This window comes from Salmo trutta, chromosome 15 (assembly GCF_901001165.1).
Source record: "Salmo trutta chromosome 15, fSalTru1.1, whole genome shotgun sequence".
Classification (NCBI taxonomy): Eukaryota; Metazoa; Chordata; class Actinopteri; order Salmoniformes; family Salmonidae; genus Salmo; species Salmo trutta.
Window position 1 is genome coordinate 60,621,494 of NC_042971.1, and position 23,648 is coordinate 60,645,141.

The following is a 23,648-nucleotide window of genomic DNA, read 5'->3' on the forward strand; positions in this document are numbered from 1 at the left end:
ACACAAAGTCATAAACCCTGCCTATTTCTACAATTTATCTTCTTAAAATGTGATTTTAAACCTAATCATATGCCTAACCCTAACCTTAAATTAAGACCAAAATGCCAATTTTTGTGTTCATGAATTTTTACGATATAGCCAAATTTGACTTTGTGGCTGTGGTAACTAGTAGAAACCATTGTGCCTGTTGGTCACTGCCCTCTCATTGGCTAGAATGGTCCCACCTGATCTTGCCTCCTCCCACCTGCATTCCATTTTTGAAGACATTTATTTTCATTGTTAGAGCACACACTAGAGTGTCTGGTTAATATCATGGATAATCTGTGCATCTGTTTATGAAAAGAACTGAAGGACCCCATATAGGCGTCCCTTAAGGAGCGCCTGTCATCAATCTTATACGAGGGTTTCGTCTCAAATGGAAGTATCCCTGTATAGTGCACTTCTCTATATAGTTCACTACTTTTGCAATACCCATAGTGCACTACCCATAGTTCACTACCCATAGTGCACTGGTAAAAAGTGTATATAGAGAATGGGGTGCCATTTGGTACACAATCCAGACAGAACAAGAGGAGATAGCTGGGATATCTCCTCCTATATCCCCCTCCACCTTTCAGCAGGACATAACAGGCATAAACCTGGTTGACAGCAGTATTAACTACAACTGTGAATTCCAGACTTACTGAGGTGCAGATTATGGAAGAGAAGAAGAGGGAAGTGGAATATATTCTTGATCTGTCATTCTGCCCCTGAACAAGGCAGTTAACCCACTGTTCCTAGGCCGTCATTGTAAATAAGAATTTGTTCTTAACTGACTTGCCTGGTTAAATAAAGGTTAAATAAATAAATTAAAAAACGAAATTAAAAAAAATACAAAGAAGAATACCACTTCAAAAGCTGTCAGAGTTAAAATGTTTGTGTCCTTCTTTGGGAACTCTATTTAGAAGGAAAACACAGCGATCCTTATGAAGTAGTACAGTCAAATATTGTACTATCACAGAGGGACATGTTATAGACCTTAAGTCGTCCTTATCTTTGGGTGGGGACTTTTCAGGATATGAGTATGTTTATATATATATATATATATATATATATATATATATATATATATATATATAAAAAAATGATAATCCATCCACCTGACAGGTGTGGCATATCAAGAAGATGATTAAACAGCATGATCATTACAGAGGTGCACCTTGTGTTGGGGACAATAAAAGGCCACTCTAAAATGTGCAGTTTTGTCACAATGCAAGTTTTTAGGGAGCGTTTAATTGGCATGCTGACTGCAGGAATGTCCACCAGAGCTGTTGACGGAGAATTGAATGTTCATTTTTACCATAAGCCGCCTCCGTTATTTTAGAGAATTTGGCAGTACGTCCAAACGGCCTCACAACTGCAGACCACGTGTAACCACGCCAGCCCAGGACCTTCACATCCGGTTTCTTCACCTGCAGGAGAGACCAGCTATCCGAACAGCTGATGAAACTGAGGAGTATTTCTGTCTGTAATAAAACCCTTTTGTGGGGAAAAACTCATTCTGATTGTCTGAGCCTTGCTCCCAAGTGGGTGGGCCTATGCCCTCTCAGGCCCACCCATGGCTGCGCCCCTGCCCAGTCATGTGAAATCCATAGATTAAGGCCTAATGAATTTATTTCAATTGACAGATTTCCTTATATGAACTGTAACTCTGTAAAATCGTTGAAATTGTTGCATGTTGCGATTATATATTTGTTCAGTATTCATTCACATAGGTCCTGATTCAGACTTAAGAAATCTATTCCTTTTTTTACTTGTTTTCATTTAAGCACTTCTCAGTAGTTGGTATTCAGACTTACCTTCTGCACTGGGTCAAATGCGGAAGATACATTTGAGTTGAATACATTTGCTTGGACAACTGACTAGGTATCCCTCTTTCCCTTTCTTTCCCCAGGTGCATAATGATCTTTGCTGGTGTGGCTCCCTCTCGCAATTTGAATAAATGTAATTCAACCACTGAAAACCCTCCCACTTGCTGTCCAACAGATTTTCTGTTGGAGTTTTCATTCAATAAGGTTGAAAAAGCATGAAACATTGCTCAATATTTCCACAACTGTCCTTCACCAGGGGGTATAGTAACATATGTAACAAATATGGGTTTTAGGCTTTAAATATACAAACAACGATTATTTCATCCCTTTATTGAAATGTAAGGACACTGATCAAATAAGACATTTACAGATACAAAACAAAACCAAACAACTTAGAAGGTATTCTGCTCAGTTGCTAGGTAACTATATAGGTCAGAAAAACTTAGAAGGTATTCTGCTCAGTTGCTAGGTAACTATATAGGTCAGGAAAAACATGTAGATGATGAGTCTTTATCTGCATTTTAACAACAGTCCCAGTGTGTTTAAAAAGTAGGTTCCAATTTCTACATGATGTAGTTAGTCAAAGATGCAACGATACCATGGTGATGGTTGTAGTGTACTTCCTGTAGAGAGGACATGGGTATCGGTCAGTTGTGGTGACTATGTGCAGGTAGGTGCAGTCAGTGACACCATGCGGAAACAGATTGAACAGGACAGACCAGACACTTAAAGGTTTCAACATCTCTGGTAAACTTTCCCAAACTTCACAGGTTTTCATGAAGTTGAGGATTATAAATTGAAGGATTCCTGGGATCAGGAGGGAATGAAAAGGGAGGGAATCATCCAACTGGGAATCTTCCAACCAGGACCTCTGGAAAACCTGGGAATTCTGGGAAAGTTTCCAGAATTGTTTCAACCCTACCAGATACCAACTTCATTTCAATGCTTGCTGTGTTGTTGTTATTACTGTCTATCTAAGATGAGGAAACTGCATCATTCCAAACAAGGCACTTCCCATTATTCAGGTTCAGTCTATGAAATAATAAATAATCAATAATAAATAAAATTCCAGTTAAAATCCTTCTTTTTAACATTACTGGTTTTATAGGTAGTCGGTATATCAGCTGATTCCCTTTTGACAAAATATGGCATTACAGTAAGTAGTAGTCATTACAGTAAGTGAGTAGTAGTCATTACAGTAAGTAGTAGTCATTACAGTAAGTAGTAGTCATTACAGTAAGTAAGTAGTAGTCATTACAGTAAGTGAGTAGTAGTCATTACAGTAAGTAGTAGGCATTACAGTAAGTAGTAGTCATTACAGTAAGTAGTAGTCATTTAAATGTAAATGACAGATGCGATTGAGGAACTAAACTATTCTATGAGGTAACCTCTTGACCCCCCCCCCCCCCCCACCAAAGCGTTCTTCAGATAGTAACACAAACATATAAGTCTCCTTCTCTCCTCTTCTTTACTCCACAGTAGTGACACAGAAACAGAGTGAGTGACCACCCTGGTTGGTGGGTAGGTGACATTTGGAATGACAGGCTGTGGGTGGTGGTGCAGTCTGAAGGGATTTTATTATTTCATTTCAACAAAAACACAAAAAATAAATGAGAACTTAAGGTTCCAGCTCAGCGACAAGTTTGGGGTCAGTGCCATTTACATTCAGGCAATTCAGGAAGTCAATTGAAAAATTCAGTTCCAAATTCCAATCTTCCTGAACGTGTTTCAATGATGAAAATATGGAATTAGAATTGGAATTTCAGTTGACTTTCTGAATTGACTGAATTGAAATGGAATTGAACCCCAATCCTACTCAGCGATGACAGTGATAGTACTGTACGTCACAATGGCTTCTCCTGCAGCCAATCACTCCCAGTATGTATGTTAATATATATAGCAATCCATCATTAACTAGAGCTCCCCCATCCCTGGGTTTCAGCACCACTCCGGTTGAAAAGTTCAATTACTTATGTTATATAAACAAAAGTATCTATAGTCATTTATCATATAATTAGAGTTAGCTTTTGTAATCATGCAGCAGGACTAACAGGCAAGGAGTTAAACTTAGGTAAAAGGTCAAGGGGCAAAGGTTAGGGGGGCAAAGGTCAAGGCGGTGATGTCATGTGGCAAGGTGCGCTATAGAAGAACTTCCAGTACTGGCCATCAGTCCCACTCTGTCTGTCTGTCTGTCTGTCTGTCTGTCTGTCTGTCTGTCTGTCTGTCTGTCTGTCTGTCTGTCTGTCTGTCTGCCTAGCTTGCTGCTGTACAGAATTACATATTTACAGAAGACAGGGGGCGCTGTGCTGTGTGGAACACTAGCACCAACCCCTGCAGGAATAATAGTATTCAAACACACCTATCTGTCAACCCCATACAGGAGACAACCCCAGGATCAAGCCTAGAGGTTATCAAAACATACCAGTACCGTCACATAAGGTGTGGGGAAAGTGAATGGAGGTTTATATAGTACAGTGCAGTAATGAACAAAGAGAGAACACCTTGCCACATTGACTGAAGCACAGACGCTTGCAAGGTATTGGGGGAATGAACAGACAGTTTTAATGACACTTTACAGAAAAATGCCTGTCTAAGCTTTTTGTATTTTTTTTTTATTGATGCCATATACGGGGGAGATATAAGTAAAGCAACTAGAAGTTAATAAATATATTTCACTTTAGTTCATTTTAGTTTTTTCGTTATACTTTTGTGATTTCTTTTTGAATGAAAATGCAGGCTTAAATTTTATAATCATGATTCTTATAGTAATTACTATATTTCCTTAATCATCCCATTCATATCAGAATTTTTTTCTCTTTTAATCATTTTTGTTCTTTTTCAGGTTTCGGTTGGTAGTGGTTGGTAGGTAGGTTGGTTGGGTTGTTTGGACATTGTGTTTCACCTTCTGAAGAACATGGGGTTGCGCAGGCAGGCTGCTAGTCACCTGCAACAACCCAGGGGTCCTGCAGAGGTCTCCAGGCTGCTGTCGGTGTCTGAGGCCAGGGTCTGGTCGGTGGACATGGAGGAGATATCGTTGACGGAGGGGGAAGGGAGGCTCTCACCACTGCTGTTCACGGCTGCACCTGTGCTGAGGGAATAAACAGGCGGCCGGGATTACAATGAACTAACAGCCCCGCAGACACTAATACATAGACACAGTCACAGTCAGCTACAACCATTACTGTGACACATACAACCCTTACTGTGTCATACACAATCAGTCACAACACAACCCAATAGTACACAAGGAACCGTACGTATATACAAATCACAGTGACACACTAGACATGAGAGAGGCAAGTTAAGGCTGGGGTCCACTGTCCTCTCTCTCCTCAGAGGAAGTAACAGATACAAGTTAAGGCTGGGGTCCACTGTCCTCTCTCTCCTCAGAGGAAGTAACAGATACAAGTTAAGGCTGGGGTCCACTGTCCTCTCTCTCCTCAGAGACAGTAACAGAACAAGTTAAGGCTGGGGTCCACTGTCCTCTCTCTCCACAGAGACAGTAACAGAACAAGTTAAGGCTGGGGTCCACTGTCCTCTCTCTCCTCAGAGACAGTAACAGAACAAGTTAAGGCTGGGGTCCACTGTCTGCTCTCTCCTCAGAGACAGTAACAGAACAAGTTAAGGCTGGGGTCCACTGTCCTCTCTCTCCTCAGAGACAGTAACAGAACAAGTTAAGGCTGGGGTCCACTGTCTGCTCTCTCCTCAGAGACAGTAACAGAACAAGTTAAGGCTGGGGTCCACTGTCTGCTCTCTCCTCAGAGACAGTAACAGAACAAGTTAAGGCTGGGGTCCACTGTCTGCTCTCTCCTCAGAGACAGTAACAGAACAAGTTAAGGCTGGGGTCCACTGGCCTCTCTCTCCTCAGAGACAGTAACAGAACAAGTTAAGGCTGGGGTCCACTGTCTGCTCTCTCCTCAGAGACAGTAACAGAACAAGTTAAGGCTGGGGTCCACTGTCTGCTCTCTCCTCAGAGACAGTAACAGAACAAGTTAAGGCTGGGGTCCACTGTCTGCTCTCTCCTCAGAGACAGTAACAGAACAAGTTAAGGCTGGGGTCCACTGTCCTCTCTCTCCACAGAGACAGTAACAGAACAAGTTAAGGCTGGGGTCCACTGTCCTCTCTCTCCTCAGAGACACTAATACTAAGATTCTATTTAAAGGTCCCTAAAAGACCTATTCATATTCTGTGTGTTCAGTAGCAGCATGTCAAAGTAAAAGAGATGACATGTTTAATAAAAATGGCAGAGGATGATAATCAGTTCTAAACTGGTCCGGTTTCTTATTATAATATGCAGAAGATGTCGTCCTTCATCTTTCCTTCAGAGGATTCGACGGGGCTATTTCATTTCATTTCACAGCAAATGGCTCCATCTATCATTTTTCTCTTCCCTTTTCTGTCTTTCTTTGGCTTTTAGATTCAAATAAATCTGATTGAGTTGGTTCTGTTTTCCGAGATGGATTCTAGGCTATACCAGAGCCGGATATGGTAGACTAAAAGCATTTGCAGGAAACAAATAGATGAGGGAACATCTAGTTAAAGAGTAGCATAGAAAACTGAAGAGAACATTATTTAAGCAGGTAGGAATACAAAAAGTGTTCTCTTATTATCAAATACCTCCCATTGAGAATAGTTTTATCCAGTGATCGCTCGACTTGGGCAGAAGCTCACCAGAGCTGAGTACCGGCACCTCAAATGTTCTACTGCTTCAGCTCCTGTTCCTCTTATAGAATATTAGCTCAATACTATTGTGGAGCTTCTGAACCTGAATATAAAACAGTACTGGCTGTAACGGCTGTCTTCTGAAATGAACCAAGGCGCAGCAGGTATGTGAATACTCATGGTCATTTATTGCCAAAAAAGGAGTAGAGCATTCACTTAACAACAAAAAAGGGTGACAACAGTGACAGTTCTACAGGCTATACAAGCAGTGTAAAAAACAACCACCCACAACCCCACAAGGCAAAGTAGGCACCTTATGTGTGACTCCCAATCAACCACAACCCTCTACAGCTGTGCTTGATTGGAAGTCACACGGCCAAAATCAATGAAACAATAAAAAACACACACTCCCTCCTGCCACGTCCTGACCCAACTACCCCCTCTACTGGTCAGGACGTGACAGTACCCCCCCCTCAAGGTGCAGACGCCGGGATGCACCTAAAAAAAAGGAAAACAAGAAAATCCCCAACAAAATTTAACAACTAAACAATAAGGGAGGGAAGGGAGGGTGGCTGCCGTCACCGACGGCACTGTGCTACACCCTCCCTCCCCAACCCACCTATCCTGGAGGTGGCTCAGGTGCAGGACGTGGACCTCGCTCCACCTTCGGCGTCGCCCACTTTGTTGGCGCCGATAGCTGCGCCGGGCAGACGGGCCACTCGGGCTGACCCTGGCAGACGGACCACTCGGGCTGGGCCGGAAGGCAGGAGGGCCACTCGGGCTGGGCCGGAGGGCAGGAGGGCCACTCGGGCTGGGCCGGAGGGCAGGAGGGCCACTCGGGCTGGGCCGGAGGGCAGGAGGGCCACTCGGGCTGGGCCGGAGGGCAGGAGGGCCACTCGGGCTGGGTCGGAAGGCAGGAGGGCCACTCGGGCTGGGTCGGAAGGCAGGAGGGCCACTCTGGCTGGGTCGGAAGGCAGGAGGGCCACTCTGGCTGGGTCGGAAGGCAGGAGGGCCACTCTGGCTGGGTCGGAAGGCAGGAGGGCCACTCTGGCTGGGTCGGAAGGCAGGAGGGCCACTCTGGCTGGGTCGGAAGGCAGGAGGGCCACTCTGGCTGGGTCGGAAGGCAGGAGGGCCACTCTGGCTGGGCCGGAAGGCAGGAGGGCCACTCTGGCTGGGCCGGAAGGCAGGAGGGCCACTCTGGCTGGGCCGGAAGGCAGGAGGGCCACTCTGGCTGGGCCGGAAGGCAGGAGGGCCACTCGGGCTGGGCCGGAAGGCAGGAGGGCCACTCGGGCTGGGCCGGAAGGCAGGAGGGCCACTCGGGCTGGGCCGGAAGGCAGGAGGGCCACTCGGGCTGGGCCGGAAGGCAGGAGGGCCACTCGGGCTGGGCCGGAAGGCAGGAGGGCCACTCGGGCTGGGCCGGAAGGCAGTCTGGCCACTCGGGCAGAACAGGGCAGTCTGGCCACTCTGGCAGAACAGGGCAGTCTGGCCACTCTGGCAGAACAGGGCAGTCTGGCCACTCTGGCAGAACAGGGCAGTCTGGCCACTCTGGCAGAACAGGGCAGTCTGGCCACTCTGGCAGAACAGGGCAGTCTGGCCACTCTGGCAGAACAGGGCAGTCTGGGCACCCTGGCAGAACAGGGCGGCCGGGCACCCTGGCAGATCAGGGCAGTCGGGCACCTCTGGCAGAACAGGGCAGTCTGGCCACTCCGGCAGTTCAGCGCAGTCTGGCCACTCCGGCAGAACAGGGCAGTCTGGCCACTCCGGCAGAACAGGGCAGTCTGGCCACTCCGGCAGAACAGGGCAGTCTGGCCACTCCGGCAGAACAGGGCAGTCTGGCCACTCCGGCAGAACAGGGCAGTCTGGCCACTCCGGCAGAACAGGGCAGTCTGGCCACTCCGGCAGAACAGGGCAGTCTGGCCACTCCGGCAGTTCAGCGCAGTCTGGCCACTCCGGCAGTTCAGCGCAGTCTGGCCACTCCGGCAGTTCAGCGCAGTCTGGCCACTCCGGCAGTTCAGCGCAGTCTGACCTCTCTGACGACTGTTGACTGGCGGACAGCTCTGACGACTGTTGACTGGCGGACAGCTCTGACGACTGTTGACTGGCGGGCAGCTCTGGTGATGGTTGACTGGCGGGCAGCTCTGGTGATGGTTGACTGGCGGGCAGCTCTGGTGACTGTTGACTGGCGAGGCTGGGCTGACGCACTAGACTCCTGATGCGTGGGGCTGGTATTGGACTCTCCAGCCTGGAGACACGCACCTCCATGCTAGTGCGTCTAGCGGGAAACACCGGACCGAAAGGGCGCACTGGCGGTCTTGAGTGCAGGGTTGACATCACCCCTTCCGGCTCGATGCTCCCCTTGCCCTGGCACCTGCGGGGCGCTGGTACTGGGCGAACTGGGCTGTGCGTCCGTATAGGCGAGATGGTGCGTACCACAGCGTAACATGGCGCCCTCCACCTCATACGCACCTCCCTGTAATCACGGGTAGCTGGCTTACGGCTCTTCCCTGGCCTGGCCAAGCTACCCGTGTGCCCCCCCCCAAAAAAATCTTGGGGCTGCCTCTCGGGTTTCCTACCCAACCGTGTTCCAGCAAAACATTCCCGTTGGTTCCTCTGTCCAGCTGCCTCCACTCTCCTGAGTGCCTCCACCTGTTCCCATGGGAGGCGATCCCTTCCGGCCAGGATCTCTTCCCAGGTGTAGGCTCCCTTGCCATCCAGGACGTCCTCCCATGTCCATTCCTCCTTTTTTTTCCTGTGGCTTCCTCCTCTTCTGCTGCTTGGTCCTGGTTTGGTGGGTGGTTCTGTAACGGCTGTCTTCTGAAATGAACCAAGGCGCAGCAGGTATGTGAATACTCATGGTCATTTATTGCCAAAAAAGGAGTAGAGCATTCACTTAACAACAAAAAAAGGGTGACAACAGTGACAGTTCTACAGGCTATACAAGCAGTGTAAAAAACAACCACCCACAACCCCACAAGGCAAAGTAGGCACCTTATGTGTGACTCCCAATCAACCACAACCCTCTACAGCTGTGCTTGATTGGAAGTCACACGGCCAAAATCAATGAAACAATAAAAAACACACACTCCCTCCTGCCACGTCCTGACCCAACTACCCCCTCTACTAGTCAGGACGTGACACTGGCACCTATTTCAGTCCACTGGTTTTATCTAGACTTATACACTACATGGCTAAATGAGTGGATTCAGCTATTTCAGCCACTGGTTTTATCTAGACTTATACACTACATGGCTAAATGAGTGGATTCAGCTATTTCAGCCACTGGTTTTATCTAGACTTATACACTACATGGCTAAATTAGTGGATTCAGCTATTTCAGCCACTGGTTTTATCTAGACTTATACACTACATGGCTAAATTAGTGGATTCAGCTATTTCAGCCACACCCGTTGCTGACAGTTGAATGGCCGTTGTTGGCAGTAGAATGGCCTTACTGAAAAGCTCAGTGACTTTCAACGTGACACCGTCATAGGATGCCAACTTTCCAACAAGACAGTTCGTCAAATTTCTGCCCTGCTAGACCTGCCCCGGTCAACTGTAAGTGCTGTTATTGTGAAGTGCAAACGTCTAGGGCCAACAACGGCTCAGCCGCAAAGTGGTAGGTCACACAAGCTCACAGAACTGGATCGCCGAGTGCTGGCAGTCCGTCGGACGAATCTGGGTTTGGCGGATGCCAGGAGAACGCTACCTGCCCGAATGCACAGTGCCAACTGTAAAGTTTGGTGGAGGAGGAATAATGGTGTGTGGCTGTTTTCATGGTTCGGGCTAGGCTCCTTAGTTCCAGTGAAGGGAAATCGTAACGCTACAGAATACAATGACATTCTAGATGATCTGTGCCTTTCCTGTTTCAGCATGACAACACCGCTGTGCACAAAAAGAGATCCATACAGAAACGGTTTGTCAAGATCGATGTGGAAGAACTTGACTGGCCTGAACAGATCTCTGACCTCAACCCCATCAAAAATCTTTGGAATTAATTGGAACGCCGACTGCAAGCCAGGCCTAATCGGCCAACATCAGTATTTGTATTTGTATATATTATGGATCCCCATATATTGCTGGATCCCCACTCTTCCTGGGGTCCAGCAAAATTAAGGCAGTTTATACAATTTTAAAACATTACAATACATTCACAGATTTCACAACACACTGTGTACCCTCAGGCCCCTACTCCACCACTACCACATATCTACAGTACTAAATCCATGTGTATGTATAGTGTGTTTGTTATCGTGTGTGTGTGTGTGTGTGTGTGTGTGTGTGTGTGTGTGTGTGTGTGTGTGTGTGTGTGTGTGTGTGTGTGTGTGTGTGTGTGTGTGTGTGTGTGTGTGTGTGTGTCTGTGCCAATGTTTGTGTTGCTTCACAGTCCCCGCTGTTCCATAAGGTTTTTTTTAATCTATTTTTTTAAATCAAATTTTACTGCTTGCGTCAGTGCCTGACCTGACTAATGCTCTTGTGGCTGAATGGAAGCAAGTCCTTGCAGCAATGTTCCAACATCTAGTAGGAAGCCTTCCGAGAAGAGTGGAGGCTGTTATAGCAGCAAAGGGGGACCAACTCCATATTAATGCCCATGATTTTAGAATGAGATGTTCGATGAGCAGGTATCCACATACATTCTGCCATGTGTATCACCGCCTCATAATCCACAGTCACTAAGTCTGTAGTGTCACATAACGCATGTCCTTTACACGTACACCTTTCATCTACTGGAGAGGAAACGATCCCTCTCGATCCAGAGCATACCAAATGGTGAGCTGATTTGTACAAAAAACATCCACTGTGCAGGCGGACCATAAATCTCCTGTTTATCAGGCGGGTGGTTAAAAAAAGGACAGTGGGAGACATTTCAGCTGACCACCAATAAAACGAGAAGGCTAAATCACAATTTATGGCTGAAACATGGATTGTATCCAACCCCACAGTGGCAGGTTTACTCAGAGACGGAGCAGTAGGAGAAGGGGTCCAGTGCTCACACATTGGCTTCTACATCAATGTAAGCTAACTGTTTATTCTTCAAGGACAAAAGAAACATCTAAAACCATTCTAAGATTTGAGAATCCTGTGTCAAACATGACACATCATCTTTGCAAAATATCAAAGCAATTCTGGATATCTATAAAAAATATATATATATTTTTGGGAGGGAGAAATTCTGAAATAATCTAAGTCTACCTAAATGCTTTATTCTACATATATCCTCCCATATAGAAATGCTGCCAAAGAACAGTAACCAACACATAAAACACATTGTATTTGCATTCATCCACAACCAGTATAGTAGATTGTTCACTGTGCTAGCCAAGCGGTCCTCTATTTCCCCTGATTCTACCTGGGTCTGTGTAGAATGACAGGTGGTCTATCACTAAACCCTAAAGTTGGTTCTGCCTCCTGGCTGGCTATGTGATCTATAAAAGCCCTGAGCCAAGTACTGCTGAATGGCAGTGCTCCAGAGCCTGGTACTGCTAATGCTGTGAAATACTGCCGTCTGGGACTCTTCAGCACTGCGTCTGTTCTCTGCTCGCCTCAGCACTAGGGCTACCCATCTGCTTAATTGCAGGGAGAGAGAGGGATGGAGAGAGGGAATGAGAGAGGGAAGGAGAGAGGGAAGGAGAGAGGGATGGAGAGAGGGAAGGAGAGTGAGGTAGAGGGATAAGGGAGGGAGGGAGGGAGGGAGGGAGGGAGAGAGAGAGAGAGAGAGAGAGAGAGAGAGAGAGAGAGAGAGAGAGAGAGAGAGAGAGAGAGAGAGAGAGAGAGAGAGGGAGGGAAAGAGAGAAAGAGTGGGGCATAGAGACAGACGGAGGGGGGAGGGAGACAGTGACAGTATCGCACTGCGGATTAAACAACTTCCAGGCCACTATCCCCTTAACAGAGCCCTAACAAGGATGTCTGTAGACACTGAGCAATCCCCAAATACAACTTCCATAGTGAGACTTTGTACAGTATAAAATGCTCTCTGCCAAAAACAGCTGAGGAGAACGACCGAGGCAAGTTGTTTTCCTCTCAGCAGCACTAGACTGGACTAACGCCTTCATGACTCCACACCGCCCTCAAGTGGCCATTCAAGGGAATTTACACTACACTTTTTACAGAACATATTTATGGGGTTGAAAATATTTATCACACATCTTAGGACATCTTAGAAGGCAAGCTCAGAACGAGAGGAATTCTAGTGTTTCTCTGGAAGAGCAAGGACCAAAGACCCCAGCTTTAATTCATCATATGTTACAGTACAGATGTGAAAGTACACTAATAAATATACACTGAGTGTACAAAACATTAAGGACATCTGCTCTTTCCATGACAGACTGACCAGGTGAAAGCTATGATCCCTTATTGATGGCACTTGTTAAATCCACTTCAATCAATGTAGATGAGAAGGAGGAGACAGGTTAAAGAAGGATTTTTAAGCCTTGAGACATGGATTGTGTATGTGTGCCATTCAGAGGGTGAATGGGCAAGACAAAAGATTTAAGTGCCTTTGAACAGGGTATGGTAGTAGGTGCCAGACACACCGGTTTGTTTCAAGAACTGCAACGCTGCTGGGTTTTTCAACACTCAACAGTTTTCCATGCGTATCAAGAATGGTCCACCACCCCAAGGACATCCAGCTAACTTGATAAAACTGTGGGAAGCATTGGAGTCAACATGGGCCAGCATCTCTGTGGAACACTTTGGACACCTTGTAGAGTCCATGCACTGACGAATTGAGGCTGTTCTGAGGGGAAAATGTGTTTGTGTGGGGGGTGACACCCAATAAAAGAAAGGTGTTCGTAATATTTTGGACACTCAGTGTATATATATATATATATATATATATATATACATATATATATATGGCCTATATTACCTTTTCCATAGAGTAGGTGGACAGCAACCTTTTTAATCAATGCACATGAATCACTTAGTCCATACAGATATTACTTTTCAATTGCCTAACTGCGTACATTAATACCATTCAAATACAGATTTATCATTGTACATACACAAAACACGTATGGTTGGTCAAAAAAAGACCAAATCTACAGTTTAAATCAATACTTTTACATACAGATATAATTACTCATGTACAAATTCTACACTACATGTCTCGGAAAAACAAGATGAGAGACAAAGACGAATGGTGGCCAACGTACGGATGAATTTCTCTGTTACAAAGAAATGTCCAGTGAGTGATTATATTGATAATTCAACTTACAGAGGGGACTAGGTTATGCACTGAGAGTACCTGAGGTAGAGGGCTGTCCCTTCACCACCCCGTTCTTCGTCCTCTCCTCAAAGTTCATCACCTCTTTGTAGATTAGTTCTGGAAAGTGAGATCGAGAGAGAGAGATAGAGAGAGAGAGAGAGCGAGCGAGCGAGAGAACGAGGGAGGGAGGAAAAGTTGTGGAGAAAAAAATCTTTCAAATAGCAGCAGAGAAATCAATTCTCCTCTGCTCAACTAGTCCATTCCAGGAGTCGAATTACCATGGCAACACACAAACTGGAAAAGTTATTATACAAACTCAAATAGAAAATGAATGAGTAGACTGTATTGTTGGCCAGCTTTGGACCGTGCGTTTAGACAGGCAGCCCAATTCTGATATGATTTTCACTGATTGGTCTTTTGACCAATCAGATCAGCTCTGGAAAAAAATAACTGATGTGTAAAGATCTGATGTGATTGGTCAAAAGACCAATTAGTGGAAAACAATATTAGAATTGGGCTGCCTGTGTAAACGCAGCCAATATACCCCTCGGATAGAGGCCTCCTTAGCAATATAATTACAACATATCTACAGTTGAAGTCGGAAGTTTACATACACCTTAGCCAAATACATTTAAACTCAGTTTTTCACAATTCCTGACATTTAATCCTACTGTAGTAAAAATTCCCTGTCTTAGGTCAGTTAGGATCACCACTTTATTTTAAGATTGTGAAATGTCAGAATAATAGTAGAGAGAATGATTTATTTTAGCTTTCATTTCTTTCATCACATTCCCAGTGGGTCAGAAGTTTACATACACTCAATTAGTATTTGGTAGCATTGCCTTTAAATTGTTTAACTTGGGTCAAACGTTTCGGGTAGCCTTGCACAAGCTTTCCACAATAAGTTGGGTGAATTTTGGCCCATTCCTCCTGACAGAGCTGGTGTAACTGAGTCAGGTTTGCAGGCCTCCTTGCTCGCACAAGCTTTTTCAGTTCTCACCACAAATTTTCTATAGGATTGAGGTCAGGGCTTTGTGATGGCCACTCCAATACCTTGACTTTGTTGTCCTTAAGCCATTTTGCCACAACTTTGGAAGTATGCTTGGGGTCATTGTTCATTTGGAAGACCCATTTGCGACCAAACTTCCTCACTGATGTCTTAAGATGTTGCTTCAATATATCCACATAATTTCCCTTCCTCATGATGCCATCTATTTTGTGAAGCGCACCAGTCCCTCCTGCAGCAAAGCACCCCCACAACATGATGCTGCCACCCCCGTGCTTCACGGTTGGGATGGTGTTCTTCGGCTTGCAAGCCTCCCCCTTTTTCCTCCAAACATAACGATGGTCATTATGGCCAAACAATTCTATTTTTGTTTCATCAGACCAGAGGACATTTCGCCAAAAAGTACGATCTTTGTCCCCATGTGCAGTTGCAAACCGTAGTCTGGCTTTTTTATGGCGGTTTTGGAACAGTGGCTTCTTCCTTGCTGAGCGGCCTTTCAGGTTATGTCGATATAGGACTCGTTTTACTGTGGATATAGATACTTTTGTACCTGATTCCTTCGGCATCTTCACAAGGTCCTTTGCTGTGTTTCTGGGATTGATTTGCACTTTTCGCACCAAAGTACGTTATTCTCTAGGAGACAGAACGCGTCTCCTTCCTGAGTGGTATGACGGCTGCGTGGTCCCATGGTGTTTATACTTGCTTACTATTGTTTGTACAGATGAACGTGGTACCTTCAGGTGTTTGAAAATTGCTCCCAAGGATGAACCAAACTTGTGGAGGTCTATAATTTTTTTCTGAGGTCTTGGCTGATTTCTTTTGATTTTCCCATGATGTCAAGCAAAGAGGCACTGAATTTGAAGGTAGGCCTTGAAATACATCCACAGGTACACCTCCAATTGACTCAAATGATGTCAATTAGCCTATTAGAAGCTTCTAAAGCTATGAAATAATTTTCTGGAATTTTCCAAGCTGTTTGAAGGCACAGTCAACTTAGTGTATGTAAACTTCTGACCCACTGGAATTGTGATACAGTGAATTATAAGTGAAATAATGTGCCTGTAAACAATTGTTGGAAAAATTACTTGTGTTATGCACAAAGTAGATGTCCTAACTTACTTGCCAAAACTATAGTTGTTATCAAGAAATTTGTGGATTGGTTGAAAAACGAGTTGTAATGACTCCAACCTAAGTGTATGTAAACTTCCGACTTCAACTGTATATACTCTAAAGATGTGATATGTTTACCTTTCCATTCATCGATGGAGTGTTCTCTCTCATCCAGCTGCTTGTCGTAGATAGCAGGAGGCGGCTGGAGGGAGAAACACAAGGATGATTGATTGTGTCTGCTGAAGCCGGTTTTAGCTACGGCTAAGAGACCAGTGGCACCTAAGCACTGCCAGTACCATGAAAGCATTTAAATAATATCTTAAAAACACTTTGAAGTTTGCACTATACATTAAATGGAACAAGATCTAAACATATGCAACACTAGCCATATTTACAAAATATGTCGTGGTACACACACACACACAGAAATATGTTTTATTTATATTTTAACCTTTATTTAACTAGGCAAGTCAGTTAAGAACAAATTCTTATTTACAATGATGGCCTACCCTGGCCAAACCCTCCCCTAACTCGGATGACGCTGGGCCAATTGTGCGCCGCCCTATGGGAATCCCAATCAGGACCCGTTGTGATACAGCCCGGGGTCAAACCAGGGTCTGTAGTGACGCCTCTACCACTGAGATGTAGTGCCTTTAGACAGCTGCGCCACACGTGAGACCTTAAATATGAGTTCAGCAAATTAGCAGCTAGCAGACAGATCATTGATATACCATCTCTACCAGTGGTCTCAACTACATCCCTCTAGGACCCCCAGCAGAACACATTGTTGTTGTAGCCCCAGACAAACAACACCTGATTCAACTCATTGAGGGCCTGATGATTAGTTGAAAAGTTGAATCAGGTGTGCTTGTCTGGGGTATAGGACAGGAGTATAGCATAGGACAGGAGTATAGGACATGAGTATAGTATAGGACAGGAGCATAGGACATGAGTATAGTATAGAACAGAAGTATAGTATAAGACAGGAGTATAGTATAGGACAGGAGCATAGGACATGAGTATAGTATAGAACAGGAGTATAGTATAAGACAGGAGTATAGTATAGAACAGGAGTATAGTATAGGACAGGAGTATAGTATAGGACAGGAGTATAGCATAGGGCAGGAGTATAGTATAGAACAGAAGTATAGCATAGGACAGGAGAATAGTATAGAACAGAAGTATAGCATAGGACAGGAGTATAGCATACAACAGAAGTATAGTATAGAACAGGAGCATAGGACAGGAGTATAGCATAGAACAGGAGCATAGCATAGAACAGGAGTATAGAACATGAGGATAGTAATGAACAAGAGCATAGGACAGGAGTATAGCATAGGACAGGAGTATAGCATAGAACATGAGTATAGCATAGAACAGGAGTATAGAACATGAGGATAGTATAGAACAGGAGCATAGAACATGAGTATAGTATAGAACAGGAGCATAGGACAGGAGTATAGCATAGGACAGGAGTATAGCTTAGAACAGGAGTATAGCATAGAACAGGTGAATAGGACAGGAGTATAGTATAGAACAGTAGCATAGAACATGAGTATAGTATAGAACAGGGGCATATGACAGGAGTATAGTATAGAACAGGAGCATAGGACAGGAGTATAGTATAGAACAGGAGTATAGCATAGAACAAGAGTATAGCATAGGACAGGAGAATAGGATAGGACAGGAGTATATGACATTAGTATAGTATAGGAAAGGAGTATAGCATATGACATTAGTATTGAATAGGACAGGAGTATAGCATAGGACAGGATTATAGTATAGGACAGGAGTATAGGCCATGAGTATAGGCCATAAGTATAGCATAGGACAGGAGATTCTAGTCATGAAATCTATGCAGCCTACTCAATCACTTTTTATAGCTCCTGTTTACAGGCCTCCTGGGCCATATACAGCGTTCCTCACTGAGTTCCCTGAATTCCTATCGGACCTTGTAGTCATGGCAGACAATATTCAAATTTTTGGTGACTTTAATATTCACATGGAAAAGTCCACAGACCCACTCCAAAAGGCTTTCGGAGCCATCATTGACTCAGTGGGTTTTGTCCAACATGTCTCCGGACCTACTCACTGCCACAGTCATACTCTGGACCTAGTTTTGTCCCGTGGAATAAATGTTGTGGATCTTAATGTTTTTCCTCATGATGCTGGACTATGAGACCACCATTTTATTACATTTGCAATCGCAACAAATAATCTGCTCAGACCCCAACCAAGGAGCATCAAAAGTCATGCTATAAATTCTCGGACAACCCAAGATTCCTAGATGCCCTTCCAGACTCGCTCCACCTACCCATGGACGTCAGAGTACAAAAATCAGTTAACCACCTAACTGAGGAACTGAATTTAACCTTGCGCAATACCCTAGATGCAGTCGCACCCCTAAAAACTAAAAACATTTGCCATATGAAACTAGCTCCCTGGTATACAGAAAATACCCGAGCTCTGAAGCAAGCTTCCAGAAAATTGGAACGGAAACGGCGCTACACCAAACTGGAAGTCTACTGACTAGCTTGGAAAGACAGTACCGTACAGTATCGAAGAGCCCTCACTGCTGCTCGATCATCCTATTTTTCCAACTTAATTGAGGAGTATAAGAACAATCCCAAATGTATTTTTGATACTGTTGCAAAGCTAACTAAAAAAGCAGCATTCCCCAAGAGAGGATGACTCACTTCAGCAGTGACACATTCATGAACTTCTTTGAGGAAAAGATCATGATCATTAGAAACCAAATTACGGACTCCTCTTTAAATATGCGTATTCCTCCAAAGCTCAGTTGTCCTCAGTCTGCACAACTCTGCCAGGACCTAGGATCAAGGGAGACACTCAAGTTTTTTAATACTAAATCTCTTGACACATTAATGAAAATAATCATGGCCTCTAAAACTTCAACCTGCATACTGGACCCTATTCCAACTAAACTACTGAAAGAGCTGCTTCCTGTGCTTGGCCCTCCTATGTTGAACATAATAAATGTCTCTCTATCCACCGGATGTGTCCCAAACTCACTAAAAGTGGCAGTAATAAAGCCTCTCTTGAAAAAGCCAAATCTTGACCCAGAAAATATAAAAAACTATCGGCCTATGTCGAATCTCCCGTTCCTCTCAAAAAGTTTAGAAAAAGATGTTGCGCAGCAACTCACTACCAGTCCTGAAGACAAACAATGTATACGAAACGCTTCAGTCTGGTTTTAGACCCCATCGTAGCACTGAGACTGCACTTGTGAAGGTGGTAAATGACCTTTTAATGGCGTCAGACAGAGGCTCTGCGTCTGTCCTCGTGCTCCTAGACCTTAGTGCTGCTTTTGATACCATCGTTCACCACATTCTTTCGGAGAGATTGGAAACCCAAATTGGTCTACACGGACAAGTTCTGGCCTGGTTTAGATCTTATCTGTCGGGAAGATATCAGTTTGTCTCTGTGGATGGTTTCTCCTGACAAATCAACTGTAAATTTCGGTGTTCCTCAAGGCTCCGTTTTAGGACCACTATTGTTTTCACTATATATTTTACCTCTTGGTGATGTCATTTGGAAACATAATGTTTACTTTCACTGCTATGCGGACGACACACACCTGTACATGTCGATGAAACATGGTGAAGCCCCAAAATTGCCCTCCCTGGAAGCCTGTGTTTCAGACATAAGGAAGTGGATGGTGGCAAATGTTCTACTTTTAAACTCGGACAAAAAGGAGATGCTAGTTCTAGGTCCCAAGAAACAAAGAGATCTTCTGTTGAATCTGACAATTAATCTTGATGGTTGTACAGTCGTCTCAAATAAAACTGTGAAGGACCTTGGCGTTACTCTGGACCCTGATCTCTCTTTTGACGAACATATCAAGACTGTTTCAAGGACAGCTTTTTTCCATCTACGTAACATTGCAAAAATCAGAAACTTTCTGTCCAAAAATTATGCAGAAAAATGGATCCATGCTTTTGTAACTTCTAGGTTAGACTACTGCAATGCTCTACTTTCCGGCTACCCAGATAAAGCAATAAATAAACTTCAGTTAGTGCTAATCTTGACTAGAACCAAAAAATTTGATCATATTACTCCAGTGCTAGCCTCTCTACACTGGCTTCCTGTAAGGCAAGGGCTGATTTCAAGGTTTTACTACTAACCTACAAAGCAATACATGGGCTTGCTCCTACCTATCTTTCCGATTTGGTCCTGCCGTACATACCTAGAAGTACGCTACGGTCACAAGACGCAGGCCTCCTTATTGTCCCTAGAATTTCTAAGCAAACAGCTGGAGGCAGGGCTTTCTCCTAAAGAGCTCCATTTTTATGGAATGGTCTGCCTATCCATGTGAGAGACGCAGACTCGGTCTCAACCTTTAAGTCTTTATTGAAGACTCATCTCTTCATTAGGTCCTATGATTGAGTGTAGTCTGGCCCAGTGTGAAGGTGTACGGAAAGGCAATGGAGCAACTAACCACCCTTGCTGTCTCTGCCTGGCCGGTTCCCCTCTCTCCACTGGGATTCTCTGCCTCAAACCCTATTACAGGGGCTGAGTCGGCTGGCTTACTGGTGCTCTTCCATGCCATCCCTAGGAGGGGTGCGTCACATGAGTGGGTTGTGTGGTCTTCCTGTCCGGGACAGGAGAATAGTATAGGACAGGAGCATAGGACAGGAGTATAGTATAGGACAGGAGTATAGCATAGGACAGGAGGATAGGACAGGAGAATAGTATAGAACAGGAGTATAGGACAGGAGTATATAATATAGAACAGGAGCATAGGACAGGAGTATAGCATAGGACAGGAGTATAGCATAGGACAGGAGAATAGTATAGGACAGGAGGATAGTATAGGACAGGAGAATAGTATAGGACAGGAGTATAGCATAGGACAGGAGTATAGCATAGGACAGGAGTATAGTATAGAACGTGAGTATAGTATAGAATGGGAGTATAGTATAGGACAGGAGTATAGCATAGGACAGGAGAATAGTATAGGACAGGAGTATAGCATAGGACAGGAGTATAGTATAGAACAGGAGTATAGTATAGGACAGGAGTATAGTATAGAACGGGAGTATAGTATAGGACATGAGTATAGGATGGATGCAGATGACAGGAGTATAGTATAGGACATGAGTATAGGACGGATGCAGATGACAGGAGTATAGTATAGAACGGGAGTATAGTATAGGACGGGAGTATAGTATAGGACAGGAGTATAGTATAGAACGGGAGTATAGTATAGAACGGGAGTATAGTATAGGACAGGAGTATAGTATAGGACATGAGTATAGTATAGGACAGGAGTATAGTATAGAACGGGAGTATAGTATAGGGCAGGAGTATAGTATAGGACAGGAGTATAGTATAGAACGGGAGTATAGTATAGGACAGGAGTATAGTATAGGACAGGAGTATAGTATAGAACGGGAGTATAGTATAGAACAGGAGTATAGAATAGAACGGGAGTATAGTATAGGGCAGGAGTATAGTATAGGACAGGAATATAGTATAGAACGGGAGTATAGTATAGGACAGGAATATAGTATAGGACAGGAGTATAGTATAGAACGGGAGTATAGAATAGAACGGGACTATAGTATAGGGCAGGAGTATAGTATAGGACAGGAGTATAGTATAGGACATGAGTATAGTATAGAACGGGAGTATAGTATAGAACGGGAGTATAGTATAGGACATGAGTATAGGACGGATGCAGATGACAGGAGTATAGTATAGAACGGGAGTATAGTATAGGACAGGAGTATAGCATAGGACAGGAGAATAGTATAGGACAGGAGTATAGCATAGGACAGGAGTATAGCATAGGACAGGAGTATAGTATAGAACGGGAGTATAGTATAGGACAGGAGTATAGTATAGAACAGGAGTATAGTATAGGACAGGAGTATAGTATAGAACGGAAGTATAGTATAGGACATGAGTATAGGACGGATGCAGATGACAGGAGTATAGTATAGGACATGAGTATAGGACAGATGCAGATGACAGGAGTATAGTATAGAACGGGAGTATAGTATAGGACAGGAGTATAGTATAGGACATGAGTATAGTATAGGACAGGAGTATAGTATAGAACGGGAGTATAGTATAGGGCAGGAGTATAGTATAGGGCAGGAGTATAGTATAGAACGGGAGCATAGTATAGGACAGGAGTATTGTATAGGACATGAGTATAGTATAGGACAGGAGTATAGTATAGGACAGGAGTATAGTATAGAACGGGAGTATAGTATAGAACAGGAGTATAGAATAGAACGGGAGTATAGTATAGGGCAGGAGTATAGTATAGGATAGGAATATAGTATAGGACAGGAGTATAGTATAGAACAGGAGTATAGAATAGAACGGGACTGTAGTATAGGGCAGGAGTATAGTATAGGACAGGATTATAGTATAGGACAGGAGTATAGTATAGAACGGGAGTATAGTATAGAACGGGAGTATAGTATAGGACATGAGTATAGAACGGATGCAGATGACAGGAGTATAGTATAGAACGGGAGTATAGTATAGGACATGAGTATAGGACGGATGCAGATGACAGGAGTATAGTATAGAACAGGAGTATAGGACGGATGCAGATGACAGGAGTATAGTATAGAATGGGAGTATAGTATAGGACAGGAGTATAGTATAGAACGGGAGTATAGTATAGAACAGGAGTATAGAATAGAACGGGAGTATAGTATAGGGCAGGAGTATAGTATAGGACATGAGTATAGTATAGGACATGAGTATAGTATAGGACAGGAGTATAGTATAGGACAGGAGTATAGTATAGAATGGGAGTATAGTATAGGACAGGAGTATAGTATAGTATAGGACAGGAGTATAGTATAGAATGGGAGTATAGTATAGGACAGGAGTATAGTATAGAACGGGAGTATAGTATAGAACGGGAGTATAGTATAGGACAGGAGTATAGTATAGGACAGGAATATAGTATAGGACAGGAGTATAGTATAGTATAGAATGGGAGTATAGTATAGAATGGGAGTATAGTATAGGGCAGGAGTATAGTATAGAACGTGAGTATAGTATAGAACGGGAGTATAGTATAGGACATGAGTATAGGACGGATGCAGATGACAGGAGTATAGTATAGAATGGGAGTATAGTATAGGACAGGAGTATAGTCCAGTGCATTCGGAAAATATTCAGACCCCTAGACTTTTTCCACATTTTGTTACATTACAGCCTTATTCTGAAATTGATAAAATAGTTATTTTTTGCTCATCAATCTACACACAATATCCCATAATGACAAAGCAAAAAGAGGTTTTTAGACATTTTTGCTTTTTTTTTCAATAAAAAATAAAACAACTGAAATATCATATTTACATAAGTATTCAGACCCTTTACTCAGTACTTTGGCAGCGATTACAGCATTGAGTCTTCTTGAGTATGATGCTACAAGCTTGGCACACCTGTATTTGGGGAGTTTCTCCCATTCTTCTCTGCAGATCCTCTCAAGCTCTGTCAGGTTGGATGGGGAGCATCGCTGCACAGCTATTTTCAGGTTTCTCCAGAGATGTTCGATCTGGTTCAAGTCCGGGCTCTGGCTGGGTCACTCAAGGACATTCAGAGACTTGTTCTGAAGCCACTCCTGCGTTGTCTTGGCTGTGTCCTTAGGGTCGTTGTCCTGTGGGAAGGTGAACCTTCACCCCAGTCTGAGGTCCTGAGCACTCTGGAGCAGGTTTTCATCAAGCATCTCTCTGTACTTTGCTCTATTCATCTTTCCATCGATCCTGACTAGTCTCACAGTCTCTGCTCCTGAAAAATATCCCCCCAGCATGATGCTGCCACC

General features: G+C 44.2%; 1 protein-coding gene across 11 annotated transcripts in view; it reads right to left on the reverse strand.

Annotated features, from left to right (window-relative positions):
• Nucleotides 1–2,163: 2,163 nt before the first annotated feature.
• mapk10 (mitogen-activated protein kinase 10) overlaps nt 2,164–23,648 on the reverse strand; it is a 106,906-nt gene continuing 85,421 nt past the window's right edge. For 7 of the 11 annotated variants that reach the window (XM_029692404.1, XM_029692402.1, XM_029692401.1 and 4 more), the window contains 3 exons: nt 15,971–16,034; nt 13,756–13,833; nt 2,164–4,933 (listed from right to left, as the gene is read on the reverse strand). In XM_029692404.1, the coding sequence (XP_029548264.1) occupies nt 4,791–4,933; nt 13,756–13,833; nt 15,971–16,034 (285 nt within the window). In that variant the 3' untranslated portion in view covers nt 2,164–4,790. Of the gene's footprint in view, nt 4,939–13,725; nt 13,834–15,970; nt 16,035–23,648 lie in introns of all 11 variants that reach the window. The other 4 variants (XM_029692411.1, XM_029692407.1, XM_029692410.1 and 1 more) reach the window with 4 other exon arrangements.